Source organism: Euprymna scolopes, chromosome 6 (genome assembly GCF_053919585.1).
Source record: "Euprymna scolopes isolate OS-2025 chromosome 6, ASM5391958v1, whole genome shotgun sequence".
Classification (NCBI taxonomy): domain Eukaryota; kingdom Metazoa; phylum Mollusca; class Cephalopoda; order Sepiida; family Sepiolidae; genus Euprymna; species Euprymna scolopes.
Genome location: NC_136487.1, coordinates 37,118,428 through 37,142,065, shown reverse-complemented (window position 1 = coordinate 37,142,065; position 23,638 = coordinate 37,118,428). Strand labels below are relative to the sequence as shown.

The following is a 23,638-nucleotide window of genomic DNA, read 5'->3' as shown; positions in this document are numbered from 1 at the left end:
TTCTCTTATATGATAGTAGAGATTAGTAGTAGTAGTAGTAGTAGTAGTAGTAGTAAATTTAAGATTTTTAGTAAATTCTAAGCGTTTAGCAACTTACTAGTGGTAGTAGTAGTAGTTTACAAATCTTTGGTGATTATGTTGATGGCTCTGGAAGAATATCAGGATGGAGAAAGACATTTGTTAGAGTTAGCATGTCTGACTGGAGTTGAATATTGAATAAGAAAAGAGTCACAATCTTCCAAAGATGTTTTTTTTATTTTATTATCGATATTATCTTCTGTTGGGAAAGTAAGTTAATATTACTTTAGACATTTAACATAAAATGATCACTCAGTTCTTGACCACCTAATGTAGAATAGGATAAATAGCCATATTTTATATTTCAAAATGGTTATCACTTTTTGCTCCCCCCCCCTCCGCCGCCCATAATGGTTACTTGTTCTGTTCTACATTATATGGCAAAGAACTGAACGATCAATAACACTTTCTGTTCAATAAGCAAGTGATCATTTTTTTTATGATATATTTATATCGATGCCTCCGTTCAGTCTCGAAAGACAAAGGATACTCCCTGTAGGGGCTGTTGCATGTGTAATTGTGAGGCAAGGGTTGTGCAATCCCAACCACACCTCTCCTGAATTGGCACTGTTTGAGTCCAGTGACAAGGAGAAGTCCAGGACGACTGGAAACAATACCAAGATAAGCGGATAACACATACAGCACCTGGAAGTTCCAAATAGTCACCCATTTTAGTACTGACCAGGTTCAACATTGCTTAACTCCGGTGATTCAGCGGGAACCGGTGTGCCAATGTGATTATGCCGTAGATTTATATAGCAAAGTTGGCTACTTTAAGTAAGGTAAAAAAAAAATTAGGTAACTATGGAATAAATATCGATCGAAAATTGATTTTAGGACCGTTTTTGAGGGGGTGAGTACATAGTTGTAAATAGTGGCTAAGCTCCACCCTCCCTTAAAAATAATACCACGCTCTATAACAGGCATGACAGGAAAACAAATGAACACATAACTAAAGAAATGGCAAAAACACTAGAGGATGACCTCCAACCTGTAGTGGAATGAGGACATAAATGGATGGTCACATTTAATGTTGCCAAGACTAAACTGGTGTCCTTCAATAATTACAAGAAACCTCTGCCACCGATAGCAATGGCCAGTGACTCCCTGTTTGAGAGTACATCTTTCAAACTGCTTGGCAATATGCTTGGCAATATGCCTTGTTTGGGGTGAAAATGTAATAAAAAAAAACAAAAAAAAACTATATAAATTTGAACCTATATATATTTGAACCTATATATATTTCACAGGAAACATGAGTTGGAACAATTATATTGAAAATATTGCCAGGGCCGCTGCGAAAAAGGTAGGCTCTCTCTACCGTGCTAGAAAACTACTGACACCTGAAAGTATCCTGTACCTCTATAAGGCCACCATTTGCCCACGTATGGAATATTGTCACATTTTGGCTGGTGCATCTGCTACTAGTCTCTCGCTCCTAGACAAGGTTCAAAAGAGAGTCACCAATCTGATAGGCCCTGAACTGGCATCTAAGCTTCAGCCTCTGTCCCATCGACAAAACGTTGCATCCCTCTGCCTGTTCTACAAGTATTTTAATGGTGAATGCTCTGACGAACTGCAGACACTTGTGCCCCCACGACGTAGACACCCTCGACAAACCCAACAGGCAGCTAAATCCCACCCCAACAAAGTAGAGATCCCTAGATGTAAAAGATCTTTCTATTCCAGTAGTTTCTTCCCCAGAACCGCTAGACTCTGGAATTCTATTCCAGGTGCCTGCTTCCCTAACTGTACTGACATGCAGAAGTTCAAGGGCAATTTGAACCGACATCTTGCTGCCCAACTCCCTACACAGTACTCCTGATGCGCATGTTCTTGATAGTAGCCCAAAGTGGCAATATGCCTTGTTTGGGGTGAAAATGTAATAAAAAAAAATTATTTTAAAGAAAAAACATGAACAAAATAAAATATACATCAACGTAATATTAGGAAAATAATGTTTATTTTCCTAATATTACGTTGTGATTTGATTTTCAAGCGGACTTGATGCATATTTTATTTTATTCAAATTAAATCAACGTTTCTATATGGAATTCACACCCTTGACGATAAACATGAATATTTTAAACTATTTACTGCCTTTTAAAAGCAAATATAATCGATTCTTCTAAATCTTCATTCTAAGAACACAGTTCTTGTATTATCTTTTCTAATTATATTAATAAAAAAAAAATAGTAAATCAAAATCCTATTACGAGATTCACTCCATCATAATGCATTTCGGTTTCTTCATAAACAAATCAGCAATTTTAATATTTTGTTAATAGTTGAAAAATTAAATTACTCTGTGACTGTTCGAAATTTTAAAGGAATCTTGAAGTATTTAAACTATTGAATAGAAACTGGCTTTCAAATTCTTCCATATATTAAAAGATTGAATGTGCTGGAGGCTCCAGTAATTCTGTAAACAGAGATTTAAAAAAATATCTTCAGAAAATGAATTATAGTTTTATAACAATCTGGTTGAATTAATAATTTAATGGACCAAATGATATTAACTTTCAAATAGAAATTTAAAAATAAAACACAGAACTGCACGCCTGTGGAATTCTCTTCTGTTAGCCTGCTTTCTAGCTGACTACAATATGGCTGTCTTCAAGTTCAATGTAAACAAGTTCTTGATGAACCCCCCCCCTCCAGTAATCAAATTTACAAAATTTCCACTACTTATGTTTACTACGCTATTGACTTATGTATACCCATTAACCCTTTACCTCGAGTGGCCTCTGGGCCTTGATAAGTGGTGATTCCTATGTTAGAAAAAAAAAACAAGACAAATGAAATTAAAATGACTCTTGGACAACATCGGAAAGTTACAACTAGTTTTGGATAAAATTTAATTTATTTTCAAATTGTAATTCTTCTCATTACGGACCTCTACTGCACGACACAGATTTAACCCTAACCCTCTATATGTAACATGCTGTAACTATAATTTAATTTAATATTTGATTATAACTTTTGTACCATTTAAAAGAAAAAGATTAAAATAAACTAGCAATACATTTTGTTTAATTTTTAACAGGATACGAAAATCGTTGAAATTTTTATCTCGTTTACAATGAAATCGAAATGCATTATGATAGATTTAATCTAATGATAGAATTTTAGGCACTTCTACACTATTGGGGCGAAATTTCAGAAATCGTAAAACTGAATTTCACATGAAAACAATGGTATCTATGTATTCCTCGTATTTTTAAGATGATTATGTCTAAAAATTACGAAAACCGATAAGGTAGAAAATTATTAAAGAAAATAAAAACGATCGTAAGAAAAAGGAGGTAATTTTCCGTTTTGACTTTAACAAAATGGCGGCAGTTTTTCACCTGCTAACACGATTGAAGTTGTTTTGCTTAATAATTCAGTAATATTTAGGTAATTTCGACTGCATAATTTGGAAGCTGCTATTCTAACTTATTAGAATTAACAAAAAAAATCAGTTGAATCCATTGTTTTTATCTGAGAACTACTTTTATCGACTATAAAATCTCGTCACAATGTCGTAGAAGTGACAAATTTTAATTTACTATTATTTTTTTATTAATGTAATAATTAGAAAAAAACGAACATTTAGAAAATCGATTTTATTTGCTAAAAAAACAGTAAATATCTTTAAATGTTTATTTATAAATATTATTGGGGCGGGTGGAAACTGTTTAAAAGATGCCCGGAAAACTCGTCCATAGAAAACTCATCCATGGAAGACTCATCCAAGGAAGATGTCCATTTTTGCTAGGTAGGAAAAGTAGTCGATTATTGAATAAATATCGATTGAAAACACATTTTATGGCCGTTCTTGAAGGAGATATTGTTTTTAAAAGAGACTACACCCCCCCCCCATAATATTTTTTAAAAATATTTTTACTTGTTTACTGTTGTTTTAAAAAAGATAAAATCGATTTTTCTAAGTGTTCGTTTTTTACTTAGCTGGGTACGTTTTTAGGGGTTTAATGTATTTTAAAGCGTTTATTCAGTTCCAAAGAAAAAAACAAGTGTCGAGTGCTACATTAAAACAAGGAAAAATGTCCAACATGAGAGGATCACATCTTGGGAGTCTCGGTAATCACTCAATAATAAAAAATTAAAGAAAATACTGAGGGATATATAGTTTCAAAAAGCTGCCCCCCCCCTCCAAAAGAAAATAAATTTTAATATTTTATAATATAATTTAGGGAGGGGGGCTTTTTTTAAAAACCACGCAATATAGTTAACAAGAAAAAAGTGGATGGAAAAATAAAAAAAACAAATAACTGTTACCAAACGCAAGATGATTTACTTTTCTATTTACCTACATAATTTTTATGTGTGTGTTTATTGATTATAAGATTTATCAACTGTGCATTTTATTTACCCAACAATTATGATTTTCCCTTCTGACCATATCGATACAACCAGCATCCAAACCCATCATGCTTACATTCTAAGCAAAAAAAAATATATATATGTAGACAAAGGAAGAGAGTTCAAAGATTTTAAAGCAAGGGAAATGGTAAATTTTAAAAATTCATGTTTTTCTCGACAGGTTGAGGTCATTAAAAATATATGACGTAGGTTGGACCCTTGATTATGTTGACAGATACTAGGTGGGTGTTGATAATAAAGATATAAAATAAATGTTGGGAACCGTGCAATATAGTTAACAAGAAAAGAAGAGCTAAAAAAAAAAAAAAATAGACAACAAATAACTGTTACCAAATGCAAGGTAATTTACTTTTCTGTTTACCTCCATAATTTTTATGTGTGTGTTTATTGATTGTAAGACTTATCAACTATGCATTTATCGTTTCTTTTATTTACCCATGCAATCATGATTTCCAACATGGCTGCCGGTTTGGGTAGTATTTTGTTGCATATTTATGGCTTAAAAGTTAATAAGGAAAAAAGATTACCCTAATCTGATTGGCAACTACTCTCGGTCTTATGATTATGGTTTATTATTGAAAAAACAATTTTGAGTACGTTTCAAGTCTGAAATTCACAACCAAATCTCCACTAAATTTCTTTTCATTTGATAAGTTATTTGTTTTCCGTTGTTTTTTTTTTTTGTTGTTGTTTTCTTTTTTTTTTTTAGTTTTTGTTGCACACATTTTATTTCTTGTTAACTTTACTGAACAATCACCTTAAATGTGATTTTTCCTTCCATGCATCCCAGGATAAAAATGCTGCCAACTTAGAAGAACACAAATTCAATTAATTAAAGGTGACCATTTAAACAGTAGACAGTCTTGATAGAAAGTTAAAATGGCCGATCAGAAACTGTGAAATGTAGGGAGTTGAGGTGAGAACTACCCATCTGGAAGGGAAGTTGAACAAATTTGTGGAAATTATAATTGGAGGATTACGAAAGCAAATGAATGAACCAGGTGAGAAGGACAGATGCTGAATTTAAGATATAGACTGAGAACCACTCCACTTATAAGCTGTACTTTCTGTGTTTATTTATGTCTGTTCACATTTTGAATTTCGTCAAGGGAGATAATTACATTAAAAATTCCAATATCAAATGGCACTGATGTTGTGAAAAACAGATACTACACTTTGATATTAGTCAAAAGTCCAAGAAGTATAGTTCTTTTTTTTTAATAAGTTTGCTTTTAATTAATCTATGGCAAATGCCGTAAATGACCAAGTTCTCTCTGATTTTCTCGCCTCTGATCTTGAGCACGTGGTGTAATGGGGAAAGATGGAGTTGGTTAGTTTTAATATATCAAAAACCAAGCTTCTAGTTTTACATCATCAACGCTCTGATCTCCACCTGTTATCAATTGAAATGAATAGCCCTCGTCTTGGGGAGGCTCCATGTTTTGACAAGTTTCTAGGTGTGACCTATACTTCTGATCTGAAATGGAATACGTACATCAAATTTGTTGCCAAGGTCACTCGAAAAATGGTGGGATCATTATACCACTCCAGTAGATATCTCACTGCTGATGTAATTCTCTATCTGTATAAGAGCAAAGTACGTCCTAGAATGGAGTATTGTTGCCACATCTCAGCAGGAACTGTTAGAAGCAGCTTATCCTGTCTTGACAGAGTTCAAAATAGACTTCGTAGCCTAGTAGGGGATGCCCTTTTTTCTTCCCTGCAACCTCTTTCTCACAGAAGAGAAGTTGACAGTCTGTCTCTGCTTTATTGTTATTTACATGGCAAGTGTTCGTCTAGTCCCTCCTTGCCAAACTTTCACAAAAAACACTCGTCTAGCTGAAACTACTATTAATAATTTCATCCACTCTTTATGTGTCTGAACCTAAACGTAGATTCCATAAACAAAGCTTCTTTTTTAGAACTGAACGCCTATGGAACCCCCTTTCGTTTCCTTGCTTTCCAGCTGACTATAATATGGTAATTTCAAGTCCAATGTAAACAAGTTCCTGATGAGCCGTCCCCCTTAAGTAATCCAATTTACTAAATTTCCACTATTAACAATTACAGTAGGACCCCGGAATATGGTGGTCCTAGGATACGTTTTTTCAAGTTATGATGTGAAATACAATGTTTTTCCTGCCTCTGTTTATGGTATTTGCTCTGCCTTACGGTGTTACTTATAATGTTATTTGATTATATACAGGTGTATTATATACTGTACTGTATTTTGTTACTAATTTTTAATGCCGTATCCTGGGGTTCTACTGTACTAGGATATTGTCTCATTGACTCTTATCCTCCAGTGACCTCCGGGCCTTGATAAGTAGTGCTTCCTTTGTAAAAAAAAAAAGTCATACCAATAATATTATGGAACCCACATTCGTGCTTGACATTTATAAAAAGGAAATCAGTTTTACTTTAAATTTATTCATATCAATAATATCATGAGGTCTGCATTCAGGCTTGAAATTTATAAAAAGAAAATACGTTTTATATTTAATCATACTAATATTACTGTGAGATCTGCAATAAGCTATCTAGGCTCAGATGGTCTAGTCCACTTATCATAAAGGGTGGCTTTTTTTTTTTTTAGAAGTGGTCAACTTTAAATTAAAATAAATTACAGAAAAATATGTTTATTATACTAATCTATGGTTTGTTCCAAAGATTAATTTTTAGCATTTATAATTTGAATACAATTTCGAGCATATAGCCCTTGCGGTTCGTGTGTATATGGAGGCCTGATTTTCACAAACTATACACATTAAATTAGGCTGTATTTTGGCAGTAACGTGTTGAATGTTGTCTTCCAAGTGGTCTATCATGTCTGGATTGTGAGCATAGACATGGGACTTTACCCAAAGGAAAATAATCTAATGGGATTAAATCGCACAGACAAGGTGGTCAGTTGACAGGTCCATTTCGTGAAACTATTCCTTCATTAAAAGTAAATAAAATAAATTTGAACAATTTGCAAACGCTTCTCGGGTGTCAGTTTTGCTTTTTATTTCGCATATTTTGTATGAAATCAAATTGATTAGAAAATAATAGCAATGTAAAAAGACATAAAATATTTAAACCCATATACATTTTGAATGTTTGTCTAAACTTAGACATAGAAAGATTGTTGCGACTGGAGCAGAAACACGAACAGAGAATGCCGCCTTTCCTTCTAGTGAGACGAATTTGATAATGTCTGTGGATGTCTGTAGAGACATTCACAGACATCAAATTTTACTGTTGGGGTGAAAAACAACCCGAAAGGTTTAAATTCCTGTTGATGATATTGTATGCCAGAATCCTTTTACCACCTCTGGTAATGGGTATATTTCTATGCGTGGTGTAGCAATCGGTCTCCGAAGATTAACAGGGGCACCATGTGAAGGTTTGCTACTTGCCTCCCTAAATAGAGCCAGAGCCAAAGTAGGCAAAACAAAAGACAATCTCCACAAGTGGGGCCTAGACACCTCACCTTTATGTCCATGTGGAGAGGTACAAACGATGCACCACCTTAGGGAAAACTGCCGATTTGTCCTCATTGCTCAAACCAAGACCTTAAGGAGGCAAACAGCACCGCCATGCGATGGGTTGATTTCTATTGCGATAAGATATGATGATGATGCCAGAATCAAGTCTCCTTGCATTCTCTACTGCCCAAATAAGAACAGATTTGGGTCTTTGAAGCCATTCCTTACTGGTAAATGTGGAGAATCCTATCACCATCCTGGTTGCCAATTGTTAAGCATGCTACAGATACATAACTTATTGAAGATAAGGATTTATTGCATGGATAGCATATGCAAGAATATGCCTTATCAGAATTATGTGTAACAGACAATGTTTGCCGTTAGGTTGAGAAAAGATCTCTAAATTTAGTAGAAAAAACAAAGTTACACAAAAAAGGTCAGTACTTAATGCGGAGAAAATCCAGTTCTCTTGAAAAGGGTCACACTGGGTTAGGCTAAAAAAAACTTCTTTAAATTACATCAGTCTAGAAGGAATTCTTCTTGACTGAACGAGATGCTACACTTTTTTCTTCTTACACAAAATGGCATGAGTCCCTATTTAATTGTAAAGTGATGTCGTTGCCATCTAAAATGACGCTGTGGTGTTTGCGAGTTCTGAGGGTTGAATATGAAGAAGGAAAAAAGGAATTGAGTACAAATATAATATTTATATATTTACAACTAAAGAAGAGTTGGTTTTATAATGAAGACGTATTAGTTGAAAGTCACTGTACGACACGGCAAAAAAAAAAAGAAAAGAAACTGGAGAGTTTGAATTGTAATAAAAGGGAGGTAATTATTTTATGAAACCTGAAAATCTTATGCCAATTTAGCAAAATTAAATTTTTGGTAATTGTCTTTGAAAACTTGTTTCATTAATAATTAATGTTCTACCGTATCGTTTTTCATAATTTCTGGATATGTTCATTACTGTGGCATGACAATTAAGTAGATACTATTGCTTTTACTTAATATTTCGAATTTCACTATTATAACAAAGAAGAACAAAGATTAGTTTCATTCTGAGAAGGGCCAGCAAAAAGAAGGAAAAATCAGTGAAATTTCTAGAATCTTGCGATAACTAGAATAAGATCATGCCTTCCTTGAGATCTCAGGACTTTGCACAGCTCCAAATCATAAAAAGGGAATTACCTCGAAGGGAGATAACTCTGTTGTCCCTACAATAGAATGGACATTACGGTAATTCAGAAGCTATACTCTTTATATATTAATTGATTTAGAAAATTTGATAAAATGAAGGAAAATCAATAAAAGAATACATCGTTTGGGGCTGGAGGTAAGTAGGTGAGTTTTCTTTTGTTTTGTTTTTTTTGTTTGTTTTTTGTTTGTTTTCTTTGTCTGTTTTTTTTTTTTTGTTTGTTTGATTTTTTTTTTTTTTTTTTTGTGAATTGCTCGGGTGAATGCTTTAAGGAAAAATATCAACAATATGAAATAACCACACTGGGATAGGAACTCCGAATTTCCTAACTGCGTCCTCAACAATTACTGCCTTCCATGGTTGTTGTTGTTGTCTCACCACGTTTTGGCCAAGTAAACCTCTGGCCGGCTTTGGGTAGGATTGAAACCGCTATCTTCAGAGAATGCTCACTTGGAACTGTAGAGATTCAACGTCTCTATCCACATTAAACAATATATATACCATTCGGTACGGATCAGATAATAAATAAACGTGGATTTATAAGATCAAAAAATCCAACCTTGATCACCCCTTTTGGGGCCCGTGGCGCAGTTGATAGAGACGTTGAATCTCTACAGTTCCAGGTGAGCATTGTCTGAAGATAGCAGTTTCAATCCTACCCAAAGCTGGCCAGAGGCTTACTTGGCCAAAACGTGGTGAGACGAAAAACAACTATGGATGGCAGTAATTGCTGAGAATGCAGTTAGGGGGATTAAGAGTTCCTATCCCGTCGCGGTTACTCCCTGACAAAGACCAGAGGAATAGTTGGCGGAAATGATGAGGAGAATAGTCCGCAATGAATAAATAATACTCATCTCAATAATGAATTCCAGTTAATTAAAAATGAAATACTTTGTAAAACATGAAAGAAAAGCTTAGCATATATTGTTATAGTCAAACTATAAAAAGAATGAACAGTTGGAATCAGAAATACCTGCGATATTTACATTTTGAAATAATGTGTTTGCGCGTGAGACGTTTAGCTAAGTAGAGCCTATGTATATAATAAATGAAAGGTAAAGATTTATAGTATACTAGCCTGGGTGCCCGGCGTTGCCCGGGTGTTTGGAGGTGTATGTTGAACAAAAAAAAAAGTGGTAACAGGCTCGAACCCGTACCACGAAGGAGAAAAAACACGTAAAAAAGAAAAGTGACGTGTTTGCTGTAGCGTCTATCGTCAAACCAGAAGTGACGTAGGTCTCAATTAAGGTTAGATAATCGAAAAAAGGGGGATGACTTTCGAAAATATTGGCGAAAAAAACGACCCCTCCCTACAGAAAAGTGCCCAGTTGAGGGTGAAGGAATTGCCTAATTTTTTCTGGTACCAGTAAAGTTAACATCTACTAAAATATATTTTTTATTTAATAAATAAATGCAGGCATTGATGTGCACGAAAAAGAAATAATAATTTTTATTTTTCTGCTTACAATGTTGGGTTATAGGGTGTCATTTTGACCCCTAATTATTATCACTCTTGGATTCATTGTAAAATTTTCCTTGAAAAATGTTGTTTGATTTTTGGTATAAAACTTTGGGGTGGAGGAGGTTAGATTGATGATTTTTTTTTTTTTTTTTTTTAGCAAACGCATTTAAAGTAAAAACATTATTACGTACCTACTTATCGTGGTGAAATTACTATATTAATTTAATATAAATTACAAAAAGTTATCCAGTAGAAAAAATAATTCTAAGTAAAAATAGAATTTACCAAATTATCGTATGTTTTAATATGGAAGTGCTATGCGACTAATTCAGTACGATGAGCTGACTTATTTCCTTTTATTTAAATTGATTAAATTTAGGGTCACTATTTTTAAACAATCTCAGAACGTAATTATGTTTTGTTTTTGTTGTTTTTGTTAAAAATACATTCAGCATACATTTATCTGGATCATTTAGAACTTATACTAATTTCGACATTGCACATAAGTACATAATAATGTTTTCTCATGAAATGCATCCGTTTAAAAGATCTCCAATCTACAGAAGCATCCTTTTTCCCCCCGAATTGCATTGATGTGTATGAGAGAGAGAGAGAGAGAGAGAGAGAGAGAAAGAGGGAAGGGGGCAATGCAAGGGAAATAAATCTTCCACGGGTAATTTAGAGTTACTTCCTCTTTGTTTCAGGTCAAACATGGCCGCGAAAATGGTTAACACTTATCGAAGTGGGAAGCTTATTCTCGATGTGTCGAAATCTTCAGAGAAAGACAACAAATGCGACAAATTCATTCTTTCTCATTATTTTAATTTTTCTGTAAGTGTCATTTTTTTCTCGCACAATTATTTTATTTCGATTCATAAACAATAAAAAAAAAAAACTTTCATTATCACTGTGTGTATTTTTTACCACGTGAAAAATAATTTGCCGTTGAAAACTAAAATGCAGAAGCGCAAAGAAATCTCATTTGATACGCGTACAAGAATTAATGTTTTCTTTCAATTTTATCGTACAAATGGACTGTAATACTTGACTTTTTTGGTCAATATTAAGATTCTTTCTGATTAAAAAAAAAAAAAAACTTTGCAATGATGGATTTTATAGGTTTTCGCGTATGCTGAAAACGAATATAACATTTAAAAGTGACGCAAAGAAATAGTTTTCATGATATGAAGAAATTACCGTACTTATGCACTTTTGTTACCGTGATGAAATAATAACGTTATTTAGAAAGCCATTCTTAACATGGGAGGGGAGGATGTTTTCTATTCTCTACTTTCATTTAACAATTTAATATAAAAATATGGTAAAACTTGAATTTAACTTAAAAATACTATTTAAAAAAGCGCGGTAACAAAAGTGCATAATCACCGAAATTACCTTTTCAAAAGGCGGGGATCACTTTTTCTGTATAATTTTAAGGAAAATGGGCTCTCACTTCCTGGCCATCTAGTGATATTTTTTTGTTTTGTTTTTTGGGGGATGCAATTTTTACTTATTTTCTTGAAAAGTTTTCGGTTATGCTGAAAGCGAATATCGCATTTAAATTGGTTGCAAACAAATAGTTTTCAGGATATTAAGTAATATAATTCCTTATGTTATTAGTGGTGGCCATTTCTGTATGGCCCCGATATCCACTGCTCGATGTTTTTTTTTTTTTTATTTAAACTAGGCACCGCCAAAACTGGGGAGGGGGGGGCAGATAAGTACTTTTTGACGGACATTCTTTTTAAAAATCTACCAAAAATCCAATCAATACGAAATTTTCAGCGATTATTAAGAGAAGAATGAACTTTATAGCAGTGCACTTATTTTTCATAAAAAATATTAATATATATATTTCTTTTTGCTTACAAACCCCCCTTGTTTTGAGGGGGTTCCAAATATGCTTAAAATAATCATCTGAAACTGAACAAAACATATTATGTTGTTGTAAGGGACGGGATTATAGATTAAAAAAAAAACTTGTTTGCATACCTTATTTTGATGTCTAAATATCAAAACTTCGATTGTGTTTAATTATCCCGCTTTTGAGTTTTGAAGTGTGAAATTTGGTGAATATGTTAATTAAAATAATTAATTTAAGCTAAGCAAAACAAAAAAAAAATTTTTAATATTTATACGAAAAAAGCCATTTTAAAATCTTTGATAAATAAATTAACAATTTCTTTTTAGCGAGCCGAATAATGCATGACCATTATTAAACAGGGCATGCTTTGAAGAATCGATACAAAAAAAAAATTTGATAAATATTGTGCCCTTTGTGTTAAAAATATCATTATTTTTTCGATCAAGTTTGGAAACGTTTGCCGCCTTTCAACTACGGTGGACCAAACGCGCTGAAATAATTTTTTTTTTTCTGCTTTAAATTGCCCCCTCCCCATTTTAGAGAGCCTGGCCCCCACACACATACACATTAAAAACCAAACTTATACAAATGGTCACCCATCTGGTACTGGCCAGCCTCAGCGTTAATAATACATTGAAATTTTCGTCACTGAAAAATAAGTTTTTTTTTTGGCTTTTTGGTCTTCCGTAGTTTGCTTTTTATCAAGCACAAATGTAAACAGTAATCAAATCGACTCGAAGTAACTGGTTGCCTATATGAATAAGTGGAATTATTTGAAATCCAGGTACTTATATTATGATATTTTTGCATATTCTCATAGAAAATCACCTTAAATCTTAGTTAGACAAGAAATAAACAAATTAATTCTTTCAAAAACCTTTTTTTTTAAACTATTTACAGGGTTGGCCAAAATAAGGGTCCTATCTTTAAATTTGAATAACTTCCACAAAATAAAAATTAAACTCACCAAACTTTATGTGTGTGTAGACTGACCCTTCCGAGATTTTTTTGAAATAAACAAAACAAATTTTGGCCGAAAAACACTTCTTAAAACTTACATGAATTTATGAATTTTTAAAAATAGGACCCTTATTTTGGCCCACCCTATATATACGTTTTTTGTGCAAAAAAAAAAACGCCAATTGTTAACTTTTGGGGAAAATTTAACCTTTAAAATTTAATTAAAAATAGTAGAAAAAGTTTTACATTATTCTGCTTTCTATATGATAAAATTCAGGGTTTTATCTTTCTGGAAAAAAAAAAGTTACTCAGAAATAATGGATTTTAATAAATGTAATTTCGTTTAAAAAAACAACAACTTGATTTTTCGGCCATTTTTTGGCGGTGCCTAATTTAAACCAAATAATGGGACGCGGTAATGAAATGAAGTCAATCCGTGACTATAATTTAATCTCTCTCTCTCTCTCTCTCTCTTGTTTTGGTACAGTGTTCAAATGTAAACAAAACATATAACTATCGCTCTGTCTCTTGATCTGACTCTGACTCTATCTATCTCTCTCTCTAAGCACATTTAGAGAGTTTGATGATTACACAGCAGTGTAGGATATATATATCCTTCTCAAACCAGCAGTAGACTTGCAAACTTTGCTGCATATTAAACAGATCATTTGGTTCGGATTAATAAGTGCAAAGTTGACCTAAACAGGAGTTTTGTGCGACTTAAGGTGGTTGACGTAGCCAGCTTTTGACAAAAGCATTCATTCAGAAGTGTTGCATTTCCATCTCTGTGTGTCATGCTTAAGACCATCAATTAAACCTTTGCGAAGCTCTCACTTAAGATTGCTGTGGGCTTGCTTTCTATTCTCTAGAGCATCACAACTTTCATATACAAGCTTTCGCCACTTCAGCCTTTGCAGAGTAAGTTCTTCCCATGTGCCAATGTCGATTTGTAAGACTTTCAAATTATCTTTGTAGAGTCCCTGAACCTCTTGTGTTGAGAGCGCTTGCTATTTTCCAGCTCCCTGTAAAAAATTTGTTTTGGCAGCCTACAATCTTTCATTCGAACCAGGTGGCCCACCCAACACATATGAGATCTGATTACAAGTATCTCAACACTAGAGCAACATGTTCTCACGAGGACTTCAGTATCGAGTACTTGTGCTTGCCACTTGATGTTTGATACATCTCAAGCATTTTTGGTGAAATCGTTCAAGCCATTTAATGTGCCTTTGATGCAATGTCTATGTCTCTGATGAATACAACAGTGTGGTTAGCACACAGGTTTTGTAAACGCAGATCTTAGTCCTATCTGTGATGCCACGATCAGACCATACTCTATTCTCCAACCTTCCAAAAGCTACAGATGCCTTCTGAATTCGTCTGCAGATTTCAGTGTTGAGACAGCCATCTCTCGACAGAGAACTACCAAGGTAGACAAATGAATCAACTTCTCCTAGTCTAGCACCATAGACCATGATGTTCGGCTCCACGTATAACTGGCCTGATGCAGAAGTGAACATCACCTTTGTTTTAGACAGACTGATCCTCAGACCAAAGGCAGGAATCAGCAAAGCTATTCATTATATGCTGTATATCAGTTTCAGTGTGTGACAAAAAAACAGCATCGTCCGCATGCAGTAACTCCTTGACCAGACCTGATGCAGCTTGGTTCTGTCATTAAATCTTCTAAGATTAACAGTGCGACCTGGGGTTCGAAACTTTAACATGACACCCTTATCGCAACCTCGAAATACATAAGCAAGTAGAGCAGCAAAATATATAGAGACACCATTGTCAACTTGTTTGACACCATTGTCAACGTGTTTGACACCATTGTCAACTTGTTTGACACCATTGTCAACTGGGATTTCATCAGACAATTTTCTGTTAAACAAGACTCGAGCTTTCATGTCCCTGTGCAGTTCCTTGGATATTCTAACAAAGGTTGGAGGACACCCCACTTTCTCTAAGGTCAACCAGAGAGCATCCCTGTTGACAGTGTCAAAAGCTTTGATTAGATCCACAAACACTTGATACAGCGGTATCTGTTGTACAATACATTTCTCTTGGACTTGCCAGGCTGAAAAAATCATATCCATAGTTCCTCTGCCAGACCTAAAGCCATTTTGTGACTCTGGAATAGCATTAGGACAAACATCCTCCAGTAACCTGTTTAATAGAAGTCGTACAAGAACTTTCCCAGCAGCTTCCAAAAGCATAATCCCACGGTAGTGGTCACAAACATTCTTCTGTCCCTTTCCTTTAAACAGGGTCACCAAGATACCATCAATCCAATCCTGTGAAACAGGAGCACTTTCCCAGATTTCTTCACCAAAACCAAGGATAGCATTAGCAATAATCACACCTCCAATCTTAAGAAGTTCCACCGGAACACCATCCAAATCAGGTGCCTTGCCACCGCTGACTTGTGCGATAGCCAACTGCACCTCAACCGGACTAGGCAAACGATCCATTCTGAATATGATATCACATTGTGGTAGGCTATCAATTGCATCAGCATCTACTGCTGAGGGATTGTGAAACACATCAGTAAAGTGCTCTTGCCATCTTTTCAAGATATTTTCTGGATCCTTAATGACAACAGAACCATCTTTCGACATCAGGGGAGATATTGAAGAGGTAGGAGGACCAAATACTTGGCGCAGGAGTCCATAAAATTCCTTCGAATTCTTTGTCAAATGCCTTTTGGATCTGCTCCGTTATATTCATCCACCATTGGTATATATATATATATATATATATATATATATATATATATATATATATATATATATATATATATATACACACACACACACACACACACACACATATATATAATATATATATACACACATATGATAAATGGTAGGTAAATAAATTTATGAAATATTCATTTATGTATGTTCTAAGAATTCAGCATAAGCAATAATTTTATGTACAAAACTTTCTGAGATGAAATGGATTTTTATTGATATCAGATCTCATCATCAGCACAAATGAAAAGACACCAAGTTTGAATTTAAAACATAGCATCATGACTAGAGTGTAGACATTAATCAGTTATAAGGTGAAATTGAAAGGTTAAGGGAGAAGTTATAATATTGTAAAATTCATTTAAAAACCAATTACAAGGCAATTAAAAGGCATAAGATATATACTAGCATGCCGCCCAACATAAGTCATGAAATACACTTAAATATGATATTTTAATTGATGCAGATTTTGCATTTATTATCATAGATCCAATTCTCTATTGATTATTATATTGTACCCAATATATATAGTAGTGATTTCAAAAGTAAAAACAAAAATGACTTCGTTTTTATCAGCTAGAATTGAAACCAAAACATGTAGCTGTCCAGCCTTATTCGTTATCGTCTGATCTAAGTTCATACACATATATAAAATCTTTAAGAAATAATGTTGTTAAAAATATAAATGTATATTTGCGCATGCATAAAAATAACATGTTTAGTTGATTTAAACCTGGAGGTTCTGGGTGTTTTTTTTTCAATATTGACATCGTTTGTTTCTTTTGTAGTTATGTATTTGAACAGTCTCAAATTTCTGTCCGTAAGTCGCCTGTTAATTGTTGTAAACAGTGTAATATCAAAAAAGTAACCCTGTCTGAGATTACCATGTTATCAATAGATTTAAAAAAAAAAAAAACAGATTATATTAAATGATTTTAATAGACAAAAAATATTAAGTGGTTATGTTTTAAATTGTTGAAAAAAATGTTTTTTTTTATTTGTAATAAATTAATTTCTGAAAAATTTTATTTAGTTTTGTCCTTTTCAAAAATCCTAATTTACTTGTTCTTTTATTTGATTTTGTTTTTCCAATACAACTTGGATTTAATTATCTATTGATATAAAATAGCACCTGGTAATTTCAAATGAAGTTAAATTTTTATTTTTAAGATTATGCACCTAAAAAAATATCACATCATCTAAATTTTCCCAAGACGAGAAATTTGCAACAGCTCAAATACGTCAGAACTGTTTATTGTTTCATTATACTTTATTTTCTTTTGAAGGTTGGAATAATAATTCCTGGTGTGAAAGAACTTCCAAAATCTTTGAAAAAAGCTCTGCAACAAGATGGTATGTCCGTTTATTTTGTGAAGCAGGTACCTCTTTCACTGCTTATCTCGCCATTTTTCTTGGAGAATTTCTGCAGAAAAGGTAATTCTGTAGTTTTCAACTATTCCTAGAACAGTTATTCACTTTGTTATGTTTTTAAAGGTTTTAAATTTTTTTTTTTTTTTTAGAGGTAGCAAACAATTTCCGACATATAGCTCCAACAGCTCGCGTGTATGTGTGGTTAAATTTTCACAACTCTATGCATTATATTAGGTTATATTTTGGCAATAACATGTCAAATGTTGGCTTCCAAATGGTCTATTGTGTCTAGTTTATCAGTATAGACATGGGACTTTACATATCTCTCCACCACCAAAGGAAATAATCTAATGGGGTTAAATTGCATGAATGGGGTGGCCAGTTAAAGGTCCATTTCATTAAATTATTCATTCATCAAATTTTTTCAAATAAATTTGCACAATTTGAAAATGCTGCTCAGGAGCTAGTCTCTTCATGTTGAATTGTCAAACCAAGCTGAACTAAAAATAACTAATAATTGCCAAATCTGCAATTAAAGAAAATAGTTATCAATTTAAAGTTTATCCGCACTAAAAAACACTCTATATAAGAAAGTGTTATATAGGACTTGGAGGGATATGTTTTTAGCGTTGGATGTAGTTTCTTTTTCTTCTTATATGACCATCTATGTGAATCTTGTTTTTCTGGCTGATAGAAAATTGCTTCTGTTGTAACAGTTTTCAAGAATTCTAATGAAAGAACTAACCCATTAAATTATCGCCCCATTAACCTCCTCCCTCTCTTCACCAAAATTTTTGCATCCTTTATAAATCAAGCACTAGTTCCCCACCTCATAGATAATAAACATCTTTTAAAACCAACAGTATGGATTGAGGCAAACCTGTTCTACTGCAGATATCCTAACTGTAATCCCTGAACATATATACCATGCACTGGATAAGGCAGGGGAGACTAGGTTGGTAGCCCTAGACATATCTAAGGCCTTTGACAGGGTTTGGCACAATGGTCTTATAATGAAAATTACTGGATGCTGACTTAACATGATCAAATCCTTCTTAGTTAATAGGAAAATCCAGGCTGGCTTTGATTGTCATACATTTGAACAACATGATATAAATGTGGGTGTACCACAGGGGTTAATCCTTGGACCTTTATAATTCCTGATATTCATAAACAACAACTCTGATAAAATTGTCTCTGTGAGGATGACAAGAAATGGCAGAAACACTAAAGGATGACCTCCAATCTGTAGTGGAATGGGAACAAAAATGGATGGTCACGTTCAATGCCGCCAAGACTAAACTAGTTTCCTTCAATAATTTCAAGAAACCTTCTCTACCACCAATAGCAATGGCCAACAACTCTTTATCTGAGAGTACATCTTTCAAACTCCTTGGCCTAACGTTCACAGAAAACATGAGTTGGAACAATTACATTGAAAGCATTGCCAGGGCCGCTGCAAAGAAGGTAGGCTCTCTCTACCGTGCTAGAAAATTACTAACACTCGAAAGTATCCTGTACCTCTATAGGGCCACCATTCGCCAATGTATGGAGTATTGCTGTCATATTTGGGCTGATGCATCTGCTACTAGTCTCTCGCTCCTAGACAAGGTTCCAAAGAGAGTTGGCAATCTGATAGGCCCTAAACTGGCATCTAAGCTTCAGCCTCTGTCCCATCGACAAAATGTTGCATCCCTCTGCCTGTTCTACAAGTATTTTAATGGTGAATGCTCTGACGAACTGCAAGCACTTGTGCCCCCACAATGTAAACACCCTCGACATACCCGACAGGCAGCTAAATTTCACCCCAACACAGTAGAGATCCCTAAATGTAAAAGATATTTCTACTCCAGTAGTTTCTACCCCAGAACCGCTAGACTTTGGAATTCCATTCCAGGTCCCTGCTTCCCCAACTGATGTGCAGAAGTTCAAGTGTAACGTGAACAGACATCCTGCTGCCCAAACCCCCACATAGTACCCCAGTAGATGTTACCCCTGAAAGTAGCCCCCTATACCAAAGTGGCAATGTGCCTTGTTTGGGGTGAAAATGTAATAATAATAAAAAAAAAAAATGACACTACACTCAATAATAGACACAAAAGAAAAACAAATGAATACATATCTAAGGAAATGGCTAAAACTCTAAAGGAAGACTTCCAGTCTTCCAGTAGAATGGGGTTGAAACTAGATGGTAATGTAAGCACTGATTGCCATGGCTAATGATACACTACGTGAAAATGCTTCTCTCAAACTCCTAGGCTTAACATTCACAAACAACATGAACTGGAACAAATACATTGAGCTAATTGCCATGGCTGCTGTGAGGAAAGTGGACTCTCAACGTGGTAGATGGTTACTCACACTTGAGAATATCCTGTATCTCTGAAAAGCCACTATTTGGCCATGCATGGAATATTGTTGTCACATCTGAGCTGGTGCATCTGCCACTAGTCTGCGCTCCTAGGTAGGATTAAAAAAAGAGTTGCCAGCCTAATAGCACACTGTCAGCTAAACTCCAACCTCTGTCCCATCGCCGAAATGTGCCATCCCTATACCTGTTTTACAAGTACTTTAATGGACAGTACTTGGACGAACTCCAAGCACTAGTGCTCCTCGACGTAAATGCCTCGACAAACCCAATAAACAGCAAAATCACTACACTGTAGAGATCCCTAGATGTCGGAAAGCCATCTACTAAAATAGCTTCTTCCCTCAAACTGCTAAACTTTGGAACTCCTGGGCCCCTGCTTCTGTAACTAGTGACATGCAGAATTGCAAGTGTAATGTGAACAGACATCTCGCTGCCCAACTCCCTACATAGTACCTCTCCAAATTTGGTCCCAAATAGTAGCCCCTTAGTGGCACTATGCTTTATTTGGAATGAAAAAATAAACAAATACATTGAACTTTGGAAGATTGTCATTGAAAAAAACACAATCGCCAAATGATAAACATTTTATTTTTTTCTAGTCACCACTTGGAAAAAATTACTCACAAATGTTGATTGTTTCACTTGCAACATAAATTCTTGATTTTAAAGAAGCATTTTTACGGATGAAGATATAATTGGGAGTAGATTGTAAGAGATAGCTTTTGATATTTTCTTTCGGCCATTATTTGTATGAAAGAGTTTTGGTGTTGCATAGCTACAATGAGTTCTTGGTGAGCCACATAAGATACTTTCCAGTGATATATATGACTTCCATATTATTTTGTATAAGTTTATTGCAAGATTAAATAAAATGTATTCTTAGCTTTTTGTTTAGTTGTCAAATGTGTTTCTTAATTTATCCCGAAAAATTTTGAAATGAGGGAAGCATTAACTGATGACAGATAAATTTATGTTATTCATTGCATCATCAAATGTTCCCAAAACAGGGAATATAATTCTATAGAGTTTCGGAAATGTACACTCTTTTTTTATCAGAGGAAGTAAATAGTCCCGCAATGACACATTTTTGGGACAGTATAAAAATTGAAGTTTTGAAATCTGGTTGCAGAAACAGGAAATAATGTAAAATCCATGATAAAAAAATAAAATTCAATCTATATATGCATAAAAGTGAAAATGTGTGTGTGCGCGCACACACACACACACACACACACACACAATTCCTTATTTTCAGTCTGCAGACTTGAGATTTGACATAAGGAGTACTGAGATTTGGGAAAATCTTTATAATCAGTGTCGGCCAGAAATTTGGCTGTCAAGGGGTCAAAGTTAAAAAATTTGACCTCTTGAAAACTCTACCAAACTCCTCTGCCAATTTTGGGTCTAAACACTTGAAATTTTAAATGTAGGTTACCTGGACATGGATCAAACTTTTTAATTTGATTTGAGTCCAAGAAAATAAATGTTAAGGGGTTAAAATTATGGGTCAAAATTTTTTGAAAATTACTGGTCTAATCATTTGAAATTTTACATAAAGGGTATTCAAAGATAGGGCAAGAAAAATTAGTGCATACTTTCTGATGCTAAAAAGAAAATTCCTTTAAATGTTTATTTTTTGGTTTGATTTTGTTTAGAACTTAATTTTTCATTGCTGGGACTAAAGATAAAATGAAATACTTATACATTTTAAACTGCCAGTCAAATTAAAATCTATGGATCACCGAAAAAAGTCTGTTTTACATTTGTGAAAATATATGAACATAATACATGGGTTTTAACAACTATCTGAAAAGAAAATAATTAAAAAACCAAAAAACAATTTTACAACTTCATATTAAGAGATTTTAAAACAGAATCAGTGATTGTATCGGAATTGAGAAAAATATTGGAATCGTCCTCTCACTAACATATATATTGAGCAGCACTTTTTTCTTCAAGACATATTTTGTTAAATAGTGCAGATGACTTGAGCCTGCATATTTTTTCATTGATCCTTCCTAGATTCCTGATTAATGCCTGAGTTTTCGGCTGGAACTGGCAGATGAACTTGCCATACTGGTTGATACTTTAGTCTTTTTGGTTACTTTTGGAACTAGAAGTATCAAGTACAGAACATAGTTTATTTACAACTAGCGGGGGGTACCCGGTGTTTGCCGGGTGTTTGTAGGTGTGTGTGTGTGTGTGTGTGTGTGTGTGTGTGTGTGTGTGTGTAAGGGAGGGGGGGAAGTAAAAGAATAATTGAAGTAATAACCCTGTTTCAATAAATAAATAAAAAATAATGATGTTAAAGTTAAAAAATAAACAGAAAAACGAAAACAGAAAAAAAAACATTGAACAAAACAAAATAAAACGGAAATGATGTATTATATGTTTATTAAAAAAAAAAAAATGGAAAGAATCCTTGTTTTTTTAGTGTATAAATCTTGGGAAATAAATGGTAATTAAGCAACGTAAAAGTAAGTGTAGTGCGTTTCACCCAATAAGAAGCATCAAATGGAAAGGCACGGTGAAATTCCATTCCAGTTTTTTTAAGCAACTATGAAGTACAGTAAACCGAAACCGGTGTTTGTTCATAACTGTCCCTTGTGAACGATCACGCAATGGTGTAAATGGGTGGCAGGGAAAGGAGGAATTTATTAGAGAGAAAAGATTTTACTACTTGCATTGGTCTTAATCGATTTTGACAGTTAATTCTCAACAGAAAAAATATAGGAATCTACGATTAGCGATAAAGTGGAGAGGTAATATGCCTATAACACACCTCAGATATTGTACTGCAGTTTGTGCATAGTACATTCGCATGAAATGTCTTGATTTTTAATCCGATTAAGGTCAAAATCACAGGGGGAAAAATGAGTTCATTTTATATATTTTATTACAATGTGTTGATATTTTAATACTTACTAAAAACATAAATGAAATTGAGTTGGTCTTACAATTTTGTCCATTAAAAATCTATTTGTAATCTCCAATACAAGAACAATATGATCAATATATAATGTGTTAAAAAAATACTTAGATCTGATGTTGCAATATTTTTGATTCATAATGGGGTATGATCCCACACAGTCGGGCGATTCTATTTATAAACGATGCTCCTAGGAACTGACAAATCGAATTAACGTTCTGCTACCAACTAATCAGAAACCAGAATTGCTCCATAAATATTAAACCTTTTCTGTAGCAATTTTGCATGTTTTTTTTTCCATCTCAACACGGTAAGAATTTTTTGCTCTGTGGAACTGTTTGCTGCAAACCAGTCACCTCTCAGGACTTGTGTGGAACAACAAACCATCGGAAACTGTTCTGTCTACTGAAAACTAGTCGCCTCTTAGTACTTGTGTGGAACAATGAACCATCTGAAACTAAACATTGCTTACACTTCTAGATCTGATAACCTCAGAGGAATGTTAATTGTATCTGGATTGTATAGGGAGATGTGTGTAAAACGGGAGATTTCATTGATATGGTCACGTTGAAAGAATAAATGAGATCTCTTGGGTTAGTAGAACAGTTGATGTAGTAAGCTCTGTTGGCAGGGGAAGGCTAAGGAAAACATAATAAAGATGGATGAGAGAAAAAGGGATAAAGACTTGAATAGGTTAGTTTAGATATCAGTTTCTAAAAGCTGTCCAAAACATGCCACCATATTTTACACACATCTCTCTATACTGTCCAGATTTAATTTATATTTCTCTGAG

The 23,638-nt window shown here is 34.1% G+C and overlaps 1 protein-coding gene across 2 annotated transcripts in view; it reads left to right on the top strand.

Moving 5' to 3' along the window:
- Positions 1-23,638, top strand: part of LOC145277610 (ribonuclease P protein subunit p40-like) — a 60,275-nt gene that overhangs the window by 15,681 nt on the left and 20,956 nt on the right. For both annotated transcript variants that reach the window (XM_080129137.1, XM_080129136.1), the window contains exons 3-4: positions 11,299-11,425; positions 17,461-17,608. In XM_080129137.1, coding sequence (XP_079985263.1) covers positions 11,299-11,425; positions 17,461-17,608 — 275 coding nt within the window. The remainder of the gene's footprint in view (positions 1-11,298; positions 11,426-17,460; positions 17,609-23,638) is intronic.